The 12886-nt window shown below is 33.8% G+C and overlaps 1 protein-coding gene across 1 annotated transcript; it reads left to right on the top strand.

The window, feature by feature from the left end:
• The first annotated feature begins 6853 nt into the window (after positions 1-6853).
• On the top strand, positions 6854-8688 carry LOC7455892 (protein GRAVITROPIC IN THE LIGHT 1). Its single transcript, XM_002316775.4, has one exon. It carries the CDS (start codon positions 7177-7179, stop codon positions 8533-8535), a length of 1359 nt encoding a protein of 452 aa, XP_002316811.4. The 5' UTR covers positions 6854-7176; the 3' UTR covers positions 8536-8688.
• The last annotated feature ends 4198 nt before the right edge of the window (positions 8689-12886 follow it).

Genomic DNA, 12886 nt, shown 5'->3' with positions numbered 1-12886 from the left:
TTTCTGGAGGTTATTTTCCTTATAGTAGCCACTACATCTCTACACGGACCATCAGATTTTTAGATATAAAAAATCTCACTCGCCCCCCCGGCTATGGTTTTGGTAGTTTTTATGATTTTCCTTCTTATTTTTAGATTTCTTTCTTATTTCAAATTTTATATTCTTTTGTAATTTTAATTTTTTTTCGTTTTCTAGTTAAGGTAGGGTTTCTGGCCTATTTGAGACTCTATAAACCTCTTAAGGAGGCATACTTTATTATCATTATTTTAGAGAAAATAAACTTGCGAATTTAGGGCTCATATCTACAGCTCCTTTCACCTATTAAAATATTATATGTGTTTTTTAATTGTATTTAGCTTCCGTTTGCATTAGAATGTCATTGATAATTATCAACTTGATGTCTAATGCATTGTTAAAAATAAGATTTCTAGGATTAATGATTCTTTTGTGTATAAATTATATACTAATTCAAATATTAATTGGCATGGTATGGACTCAGAAAGAAGGTTTGGAGATGGGGTTTAATTGTGTGGTTGTTTATTTGTATCTTGGGGGTAGTTTAGCAAACAAGAAAATATTGTGGGAGTAGTTAACTATTCTAGATTTTACTTTTGGAGGGCCATGTTATATTATAGGTGATTTTAATGATACTTTGGATCAGATTGAGCGGAGTGGAAGGTTTTTAAACAGTGTTAGTGAAAGGTATTTTCAGAATTTTTTGTCTACTTGTGATCTCTTAGAGATCCTTTTGCAGGGTCACTAGTATACTTGGTTTAGAGGTTCCTCTATGAGCTGTATTGATAGATGCTCTGCTTATTCAGATGCTATGTTGAGTTTTTCTTAGCACAAACTCTTCAAGTTAGATAGAAACCTCTTAGATCAATTTGTCATTGTCATTGGTAGAGAATGAAGAGATTAGATTAGAAAGCCTTTTTATTTTTTAGATTGTTGGTTGATGCATAAGTTTTTTTTTTACTAATTGAAAGATAATGTGGGCCTCTCTCTGTTATGACATGCCAAATCATTTTTGTATAATTAAGAAGCTTAGTGGATTAAGAAAAAAACTTCGAGAGTGGAATCTTAACACTTATGGGATCCTGGAGAATAATATTAAATTGACAAAATCTAGAATTAAGACTATTGAGAATAAGGGTGAAAGTAGGAGTTTAACATATGTTGAATGTGTAGAGTCAAGTGTTTAAACTATGAGATTGAAAATTTAAGTAAACATCATGAATCTCTATTGAGAAAAAAAAACAAGGAATAATTGGTGCAAGTTGGGTGATAGAAACACCAGATTCTTTCAACTCTCAGCTTCTCTAACAAACAAAAGAAAATTTATTGATACAATAGTTACTAGTGAAAATGTTATTTCTGGCCCTTCAAATATCAAATTTCAGGTTGAAGATTTCTTTTCCAACTTGTATGGTAGTAATATTGTTGATAGACCGTATATAGGAGGTATGAGGTTTAAGACATTAAACAATGATTATTCTTCTTGTTTAGAGAGATACATCACTTTAGAGGAGATCAATGATGAAATTTGGAGTTGTGATGGGTCTAAAGCTCCAAGACCGTATGGTTTTAATTTTATTATATATATAAAAGCATGGCCACTAATTGGGGAGGAGATCTTTTTACTAGTTTCAGAATCTTTCAAGACTAGTACCATGCCGAAAGGGATTAATAATGCTTATATTACTTTAATTCCTAAGATTAAAAAAAGCTAATACTTTCATATAGTTTAGGACTATTAGTCTTGTGAATGAAGTTTATAAGATCATTGTTAAAAAAATTTCTTAAAGGATTAGAAGAGTTATTAATGAGGTGATAAATGACTCTTAATCTGCTTTCATCTTAGGGAGACAGATTCTTGATTGTTTTCTTCTGGCAAATAAAATTGTGGATAGGATACGAGGACAATGTGTTCAAGGCTTTCTTTTTAAAGTGGATTTTCAAAAGGCCTTTAATTCTGTTACTTGGGATTTCATTTTGGAAGTCATGGCTTTTATGGGATTCAGTGGTAAATGGATTTCTTGGACTCAAGAATGTATATCTACAGCTAAACTTTTAGTGTTAATTAATGGTTCACCATCTAAAGAGTTTCATAGGCAAGGGAATGTATGTCACCATTTGTATTTAATATTGCAGTAGAAAGGTTAGCGATCCTTTTTGGTCGAGCAATGGAGAATAGTTTATATTCAGGAATACAATTGTTGGCTCAAAAAACAACTCTTTACAGTATGCTGATGATACATTGATTTTTTATCCCAATGATATACAGGTTCTTAAGAATGTTAAAACCATTCTTAATTTGTTTCGGTTATGCTCAGGATTGAAAGTAAATTTCCATAAGAGTACATTAATTGGTGTGAATGTTGATTTAGAATTCACTAAAGGTGTGGTTGGTGCTTCAAGATGCAAATATAGTGGTTTACAGATTAAATACTTGGGTCTTCCATTGGGAGAAAACCCAAGACTTTGCTCCACTCGAAAACCAGTTATAGAGAAGATCAAGTCTCGCCTTAAAACTTGGAAAGGGAGGATGTTATCTACAAGTGGAAGACTTTGTTTATTAAAATTTAGTGTTGTGTAACCTTCCTCTCTGTTATATGTTCTTGTTCAAATTATCATCTGGTGTTGCAAAGAAAATTATCTCTTTACAAAGACAATTCGTATGGAGCAAAGTAAGGTGGCATGGGATTTTTTATCTAGGCTGAAAGCTAGAGGAGGTTTGAGAGTAGATTCGAGAGTAGGTTCTATTATGAAAAAATAAAAATAAAAAGTTATGTTGTTCAAATGGTTATAAAGATATATCAATGAAAGTTCAACAGCTTGAAGGTCTTTCATGAATGTGAAATACCAGCCCGATAACAATGGTGTGATTCCAAAGTTTTATGGATTTCTTTCAGCAATTTGGGTTGGTATTTGTACCTCAATCAATGGAATGGAAGATTGCTCATTTTCCTTGCAAGATGCAATTTCAGTGGTTGTTGGAAAAGGTACTTAAACTCCCTTCTATCGATGGAATGGAAGATTGCTCATGTTTGGTTTTAATTTGTTTTAATGTCAAAGTTTGGTTTTTGTTATGGCTTCTTTTTAATAGAAAATTGTTTTGTTTGGTGCTCTTTGAATTTTTTTTTTTGTTTTATTCTCTGTATATAGTTATTGATCTTGACGAAGGTATCGTTTTTTATTTAAAAAAAAAACCGTGTCCAGTACACGTAGGCCAACAGGGACATTGGGACAACGTTAATTGAGGAGGAGGAGGAATGAAGCTGACAAACTTCAGTATATCTTTTTGACTTTTGGATTTAGCGTTGTTTCTGATAATTGGCCATTATTATTTATTCAAACTAGCAACTCTGTGAGCTTGTAGATCCCTCCAAGTTCTCTCTCCGACGTTTTAATTAGAACAGTTGTTTACATTACAGTCTCCAAAATGCAAAAATAGTTATTATTTATTTATTTATTTACTTATTTAAACAGTCGATCATAATGTAAGAAGCCACGTTACATCCCAAGAAAACCCGGCAACATTTATTTCTTTTTCTATTCTTAGCAGCTAGATCCACCTCTCTCTTTTCTCTCTCTTTTTTTTTGGGTGTGTTAAGAAGCAAGTTGATCCTTAAATACATCTCCATAGGCTTATGGGTCAGATTTAACGATTTTCAATAACGAAGCCTCCTTCTGTGTTAGGCTTGAATTGGCCCTTCCTCGAATTAGCATCGATTATAAACTTTTGCTTATGTCTTATTGTCTGCCAATAACGCCACAGAGCTACCAAACCCACTAATCCACAGCCATTGAACAGGAAACATACCTCAATTCGGAAGTCTGCTGCTCGACCACCTCAATCCGGCTAAATTGCGTAGGTGTCCAGAATTAGTGTTTTCTTTTCTTTTCTTTTTTCTAACCAAGCTCGGTACATAACTATTGTGTTTAGAAATATAGTTTTTTCAAAATATATATATATATATTTCAGATTATTTGATGTGATGATATCAAAAATAATTTTTAAAAAATAAAAAAAAATATTATTTAAATATATTTCCAAGCGAAAAGCATTTTAAACCGCGACTATTACCACATTTTCAAAAACCCCAATGTCATGTTAACAGTTATATGATAAGTGGATGTCGGGACCTTCTCAACTTCAAATGAATTTTTGTTAATCAATTTGCATATACAAGTCAGACTCAAGCATTTCTTACGGTGCATGAAACTTGTTAATTATGCACAGACAACAATTCCAAATGTTTCGTAGACAATGATGAGTAATTAATAGAGGTGTGTGTAACCAACAGAACATAATTGATTGCAATTGTTTCTTAACCCAAAAGGCTCATTTTTTGGCTCCCCTTCTGGTGTTAGAGAGAAGAAATTATTTTACAATTAATTATCTACAAGAGCTAGCAATTCTTTCCCAGGTTCTGTTGAACCCCGACGTTGCAATTATGTTACTTAATTTTTCCTTGCTTTTGTTGTGTAATTACTCCTGTATATTTTTGTTTTTAGAAACATTCACAAATTAAAAATGTTCAAGTGTACTATACAATTGTTTTTTTTTATGGGGCACGTTCGTACCAAGGATTTCTGTGTTAAAGAAAAATATGGAACGTTTTTAGGACCACGTTCTTGTACCCTCTTCCTTTACAAAATACAAAGAATATAGAAAAAAAAAAACGAAGAATATAATAAAGAGAGTGACTAATGATATTTTATTAACTAGTTTTTAAGATTTATTTTAAAAAATAAACACTAATAAGAGAGAGGATGTCGAAATGAAAATATTTTTATCATTTTTTGGATTATAAATTTGATTTTCTCTCTTTCTTATGTGTTTATTTTTTTAAAAAAATAACTAATATAATATCACTAGTTATTTTTCTATCTGTAAAAATTTATTTATTAACCAAGACCGAGCCACGTTAGCTGTTCTAATTTTATTTTGTTTTTTCCCATTTTATTCTTGAAATTAGTTGCTTTTTCCCAGACTTTATTTTAGTCACCACCATCTTTCGGCCATTTCTTTTGTAGCACCATTTTCTTCTGTTTGTACTTCCTAAACATATAATCATATCAAGGCTACAAGATTCATGTTTTTCCATCTTTCTCAGAAATAAAAATTAATTAATTATTAAATCATTTAATTCAAATCTCTATTCAATTTTACCTTGAAGAAAAAAAATTAAACACTACCGGTCAGCATTCAGCAACTTGCTAGAAGGGACAGAATTATCTCTATGCTTGCAAAATTACAAAATGCCAGCTCCTGTTCATATATAATATTCTCAGCCGCATGGATGGAAGCTTCTTCTTCTTGTCGTCGTTCTTTTTTATTAATCCAAGCTACACTTACTGTCTCTTTCCGTGTCCGAAGTATGAATTATATTTAATATTTTCTACAGAAGGTAAGGCATGTATGAATTATATTCTAGAATATGGAGCTAGGCTGTGCATGTTTCCCTTCATTTTTTCAGTAGCCGTTCAATTATATATATATATATATATATATATATATATATATATATATATATATATATATATATATAAAGAATATAACAAGGTCCATTGGAGCCTTCTTGGTTGCTGATTTTTGCTTTTTGGCCTACTTAAATAAAGCAAGAAAACAGAAGTTTGGTGTCTTTGAATTTAGAGCGATGCGAGCTGCGAGGTTTCACTTGTGGTTCCTAGTGAAAGGACTTTCATATACAGTATTTTTTTCATCATAATTGTATACAAGGTAAACTCTATCATGCTATATAGTAAAGAAAACGATTCATAGAGGACTGATGAAGTTTAATTCATGAGAAATCGAATACATGAAATCATACTTTCAATCGTAAGTTGCAAACTGCATGATTATTTCTTTTCCCAGAAGATAGAACAAATTAATTCCATGAATGGAATGTAAAACCTAGATGAAGATTTTACAAAGTACATAAAGTAGCTAGAGCCACAGTAATCAGAAAAGTTTGCGTCACAGCTCAAATCTCAACTGTAGATTCACTCGATCTGTCTGGTCCACCCAGGATTCCAAACACAACGATCACTTGATCGCTGTGTGATCCCCTCAAGATGACAGCACTGTCCTGTCAAGGTCTCCCACCGACCCAATGACAATTTATTATGAACTTTTTTAAGTCTTATTTTTAATTTCATATGCATTATTCATTTAATAATTTACAAACTTTAGCATAACAATTGACAAATGTGCCATGTCTCCTTCCTGTTTGCCACAAGAATTACACTGATACCTGCTCCATACATAATAGTCGTTAAACCTGTACTCAGATATTCAAACGCATATCGACCATTTCTGGGTCTGCATTTAATGGGGTATACATGATTAGATGTTTGCCAAATCAATCACCTTGTAATTGGCTCACTTATCACCGCCGAGATAAGGTTGACATGTGATGTTATACAAGATAGAATTGATCTAATCAACAAATTTAGTTCATCTAATAGATTAAAATTTGAGTTTTTAATAATAATAATAATTTAAATTAATATTATTTTTATTGGTTTAGATGAATTTAGATTATCCAAATATATAACCTTGATATTTGTTTGTAAAATAAAAATATCATAATTTCAAGCAGAGCAATAGTATCAAATAAAATAATGTATTCACAAGAAATTAACTTTTTTAACTATCTTAAAATTCATGTTGTTAGATGTTTGTGTTAGGTTGCGCGTACCTAGGATAATTTCATAGATCTTGAAATTAACAACTATGTAAATCTCTAATCACCTTAAAGTTTATAAAACCCAAACTAATAATATTTAAGAAGCAACGGTTAATTTATACCCGCTCAAAGTTAATTTTCACAATACACTAAATACGAGAGTTCAGTGGAAGATGATATATTGTTCCAGTAACCAAAAGGGAAAAGCAAGCAAGAGAGAGATCTTCTTTTTCTTTATTTCCCGCGCTTTAAATCCAACTTTTTTGTTGTTTTTGTACTTTAGCTTAGCCCACCTCTATCTCCGGCTCCAATCTGTGAGTCAAAATTTTGTGTCTACTTTTCTTTCTTATCAGATAGCGCAGTCACTTGTTGCAATCCCCAGAACCTTTTCTTTCTTTAATTTTCTCTAACAAAAGATCACTCAAAGAATTTCTTGCCCAAAACCCCATCCACAGTCTTCATTTAATTTCCTTCTAAAATTATGGAGACAATTAAATGTAGATCACTCACAAACAACAAGAGCAAGATAGCAAGAACAATCCAAAAGGTTATCAACCTCAAGTCTGCAACAAGAATTGCTTCAAATAATGGGATTGGCATTTGCTTGCTAACACCACACAACAAATTTGATCAAGATGATTTAAACACCACCTGCAAATCTCAAAACAGTACCGATAATCACAAGCAGAAAGATGCTAAGGCCAAGCGCAGAGCAATCTTGGAGGCATTGTTGGCAAAGCTATTTGCAAGCATTACTACGATTAAAGCAGCTTATGCAGAGCTACAAATGGCTCAAAACCCTTATTGTGGTGATGCTATACAAGCTGCAGATCAGGCTGTTGTTGATGAGTTGAAACAATTGTCAGAACTTAAGCGTAGTTTTTTCAAGAATGAGCTTCACCTTTCACCACAGGTGACCATGATGCTGGCAGAGATTCAAGAACAACAGAGCTTAATGAAGACCTATGAGATCACAATCAAGAAACTGGAAGCAGATGTTGAGGTTAAAGGTTCAGACGTTGGTTCACTCAAGAAACAGCTTGACGAGGCTATTGCATTTAACAAGTCAATTGAGAAGAGACTAAATGCAAGTGGGCCTCTATCAATGTTTGACAACATTCAGTTTTCACTCCTAAACCCATCTCATTTTGCTCAACTCTTGCATTATACTTTAAGATCTATGAAGAGTTTTGTGAAATTAATGGTTCGAGAAATGGAGGTAGCCCACTGGGATATTGAAGCAGCTGCAAAAGCAATTGAACCAGAAAACATTGTGTTTGCAAAGCCAAGCCACAGGTGCTTTGTCTTCGAATCTTTTGTGTGCAAAACGATGCTTGAAGGTTTCAATCATCCAAACGAAGAGCATCAGAGTGAATACTACTACTTCATTGAATTCAAAAAGATCAAATCTGTAAACCCAAAACAGTTCTTGACTCATAATCCAGACTCATCATTTGCAAGATTCACAAGGGCTAAGTATCTTCAACTTGTCCATGCAAAATTGGAGTGCTCTCTGTTTGGGAATTTAAACCAGAGAAAGCTAGTGAATTCTGGTGGATTCCCAGATTCTGCTTTCTTTAATGCATTTGTTGAGATGGCTAGAAGGGCATGGGCCTTGAATCTCTTAGCTTTCTCATTTGGCGAGGATGTCAGTATTTTTCAAGTAAGCAAGAATTGCAGATTCTCTGATGTCTACATGGAGGCTGTAACACAAGACTCAGAATTAGAAAATCCCAATTCTGATACTGATCTCCGGGTGGCTTTCACAGTGGTTCCTGGATTCAAGATAGGCAAAACTGTGATACAGAGTCAAGTGTACTTGTCTCCGGTAAGTTCTTGATGTTTTTTTTTTTTTCCTCTTTAGTATTGTATAATTTTGTAATATAATATTGGACAGAAAAAATTATCTAGTGATTGTCGAAAAAAAAAAACTCGGTTTATGGTAGACCAATCAAATTATTTAGCCACTTTTAATCGATTTGGTCAATATAAACTGAGTTGTCATATCAAACCCTTGTAAAAAAAGACGGTGATTAGTTCATGTGCTCTAGCTAGTGCGGTTTTGAAGTGGGGCTTCTCAAATCTGCCAAAGATTTGATCTTCACTTGAAAAGTCCAGTTAGTCAGTTAAACATGGAGGTGCGTGAGGTGGCGCGTGGGTTTAACACGGTGCATGTACCTTGTTGCATATATGTGGACCCACCCACCTTTGAAAAATGGTGTATGTTCATGCCGTTGTATTATTGTAATATAAAACCAAATGGTGCGAGGAGAGAAATTATCTTCATTAATTTTGTTTTTTATGTCTTAAGGTCAAGATTTTTTAAGCGAAAATGCATTGCATCGTGACTGAAGAACATGTGCTCTTGGTTACGGGATCATAGACTCATAGCCATGGAGAATCTGGCAAGAATGGTGGTGTTCGCTAGCTGTTGGGTTACGATTAGCTTCCTTTGCGGTGCTTTTAGGTAGGGCCAAGCACTGCCAAGCATTAGGTTACAGCCATAAAATGCCATATTCTTTTAGCGAGGTGGGCTAAGAGCCTCAGGCCGTAGATAGAAATTCTGAGCAGTACTGAGAATGGTTCACAAGTTGTGTGTATAACATTGCGTGCATCTGTTTGTCTGCTAGCTAACTTGCAGTCCCTTTCTTCTCGTGACCAGAAACTAAATGACATAACTCTAATGGTGGTTAACCATATCTATAGCCCATCTTCTTGTTTCCTGCATTGAATTTGAACCCCTATGGTCCCATGTATATTTAGATTTACTAAAAATCAAGAAGATTTTGGAACTGGAACTGTCTCCTATTAAGAGGGTGCAATAACCCACGTGGGAGATATAATGAACGATGTAGAATTGAATGCATGAATGAATGAATGAGACAGGCTCCAACACTTCAATGCCGAATCAATGATTTTATCAAAGTAGATACAGCATGTCAAAAAAAAATCAATACTTGGATAAGAAGCAAATATATTGCTACCTGTGGGACTGCTTTGTTGGGAACACCAAAGATTTGATATCACTTTGTTGGTAACTAAACTTTGATTCCACTTATTAGGACAGTAAAGAACTGTTGGTTTTTACCCGGAGGCTAAACACAACAAATTTAACATGGTTCAGAAACTTGTCTAAGTTTACGGAGCGGTCAATATTATTGGATAAGAGAAACATCACAATTTACAATAGTAGAGGAGAACAAATCTCAAACCCTTACTCTCTTTTACCTCTCTCTCTCTCTCTATCCCTCACATTTTGTCAGCCTACACAAGTTATGGTTCATAGTAGTTACTACTGCTACTCAAGCAGCTCGCTGCCACAAAGGCAGTAGCCTCTATTGCTTTTCTTTGCTCTCTTCCTCTCGTTTATCGCTTCCTTTTTTTTTTGTCAATCAACGGTGCCGTCCATTTTTAGGTGCTGCACATGCATTTACATTAATAGTGACAAACTTAACAATCACTCGTTTTGTCATTTATGTGGGGTAATCATCTTCTTTTCTTCTTCAGTACATGATTGCATCTTGCAGCTCTTCCAAGCTTACTATTTTGAAAGCGTCTTGAAGAAATCACTACTCCATCAGATCCTTGAATATATGGAACTCAACTGCTCCTTTGTGTCATCATCGTGCTAATCTTCAACTATTTCATTACAAATTGTTACATATATAAAAATAGAACCATATAGATAATCCTTCAACTAAGAAAGTTCCTAGAAAATATTGGAGATGTCACATCGGTCCCGCTTAAAACTCAATCTCATATACAGAACTTCTAAAGTCATATCTATCCACCATATTGTCTATCCGTATATAATGTTTTGGTTTTCTACCTGATTTCTCAACATCTGGTGAGACTACCAATGCTTCAGATTCGTCAAGATTGGTCTTCATCATTTTCTCACTCTACACCCCTTATCTTCCATGTTTCAGATGATCAGGTGTTTAGAGTATCCCAATTTTGTCTTCCTTCAAGCTATTAAAATTCTCCACATAGCAATTATACACATGTAATTGGGAATTGTGTGTGACTTTTTCATCTTCATCTTCATCTTCATCGACTACCACAATGACCTTTGGATGCCTCATCATCACACAATCTCTCTTATTAATTAACCACCACCATTTCTAGTCAAAATCTCCATAATCGAATTATAACATTGCATCCAGAACAATTAAATTAGCAAGAAAACAAGTCTGAAATCATCCAACTCGCTTTCCAAACAACTATGATTTGATCAAAATAATTTTGGCTCGATAAACGGCCCAAATTCAATCTCAAATCCGGTTGTATATAGGATCACTCACAATGGATCCGAACTCTTGGATTGTGGCTTGATTATATGGTGGTGGGTCCCACCATGTTGACATGGTGTTGGCTGGTCACTTGCATGGCCTGGTGATGTGGCGTGCATTCGGGTTGACTTTTATGAAAAAATTTTAACCAGCCGTATGAATTCGTTTTAACTTTGATTTATACGTTGTTTAAATCATTGTGCTCCTTTCGACCTCCTCTTCATAATGATATGCCCAAAACATAATTTGGACAGCTTTTATTTTTTAAAAAAATCAAACACATGATTTTTCTACAACCATAACTCTAATACCACTTGTTAGGAACACCAAAGCTTTGATACCACTTTGTTAGTAACTCCAAAACTCTGATTCCACATGTTAGGACTGTAAAGAACCATTTATTTTTTCCTGAAGGCTGAACACAACAAATTCAACATGATTCGACAACTTATCTACATACATGGAGCAGTCAATATTATTTGATAGGAGAAACACCACAATTTACAATAGTGAAGAAGAACAAATCTCATACCCTCACTCTCTTGTAACATGATTCGACAACTTATCTACATACATGGAGCAGTCAATATTATTTGATAGGAGAAACACCACAATTTACAATAGTGAAGAAGAACAAATCTCATACCCTCACTCTCTTGTAATTGTCTCGCCTCTCTCTCTCTATCACTCACTTCTTACCAGCCTACATAAGCTACGGTTCATGGCAGCTACTGCTGCTGCTCATGACAGTTATTGTTACTACTCAAGCAGCTCACTGCCATAAAGGCAGCGGCCTTTACTACTTTGGCTCTCTCTTTTTCTCATTTGTTTCTTCTTCTTTGTTAATAGACGATGATGTCCATCCTTGGTTGTTGCAAATGCATTCACATCCATAGACAACCCCCATGAAAATAATTTGAAGCTCAATTCCTAGCAAATTAAAAGTTGAAGAATAAAATTTTTTTAAAAAATAAATATAGGACAAAAAAAACTCGACCCGAGTCCGCCTTGCCAAAATTGTGACCTTGTCGTGAGAAATGGATAACCTCATAAAAAGAAAATTAAATAAAACTACAAAGCTCAATTATCAAACAACTCAATGGTGAAGGGAAAAATAACTCAATTTTAAAAAAAAAACAATGAAAAAAAAGATTCGTGTCAAACCAAATTAACATGTCAAGCCCACGTTCTAGAATATTATATCAGGATAATCCTATGGAAAGGAAAGCAAAAACAATTATGAAGTTTAATCCCCGATCAATCCAATGTTGAAAGATAAAATTAAAAAAAAAATTAAAAAGGACTTAAAAAAAGACTAAAGTCAACTCGGCTTAATCTTCAAACTCGTGACTTGATTCATGAGTTTGGGACCAACCCCTTAGAAGAAAAAAAATCACGAAGTTAAATTTTTAATACGCTAAGGGATGAAATTGAAAAAAAAATCAATAAAAATGATAAAAGTAAATAGAAATCAAAAGAACGATGATTAAATTTCATATAAAAATTAAATGAAACTAAATGGTGAGGGACTAAACTGAAAAAAAAAAATCAATCAAAAACAGGATGTAAAAAAAAAAAAACAATAAAAAAAATAAGAACCACATTTGATACAAAAACAAAATAACATGACATCTTTTAATTTTTATAGGCCAACACAAATCCCAATGAGTGGAGAGAGAAAAGTGGGTGGAGAAGAAAAAAAGATTGTTGAAGACCCACCGCCGACATGTTTTGGACCAATAAGAAGAGGGTGGTGAGACACTTCTAACATCACCATGAAGCTAATGTTTAAATGCCATATGGTCACTCACGCGACGCCTAAAAATGATCTTGCCCATTTACCATAGTCCCTATATTTGTTGTAGTTTCAATTTTAGTCCTTTAACCCATAATTGTTCT

This window comes from Populus trichocarpa, chromosome 11, assembly GCF_000002775.5.
Source record: "Populus trichocarpa isolate Nisqually-1 chromosome 11, P.trichocarpa_v4.1, whole genome shotgun sequence".
NCBI lineage: Eukaryota > Viridiplantae > Streptophyta > Magnoliopsida > Malpighiales > Salicaceae > Populus > Populus trichocarpa.
Note: the sequence above shows the minus strand (reverse complement) of the source record. Positions and strands in the feature narration are given on the sequence as shown.

Bases quoted from the DNA above. Each gene is read 5' to 3' on its own strand.
- LOC7455892 (XM_002316775.4), top strand. From the start codon at position 7,177: ATGGAGACAATTAAATGTAGATCACTCACAAACAACAAGAGCAAGATA.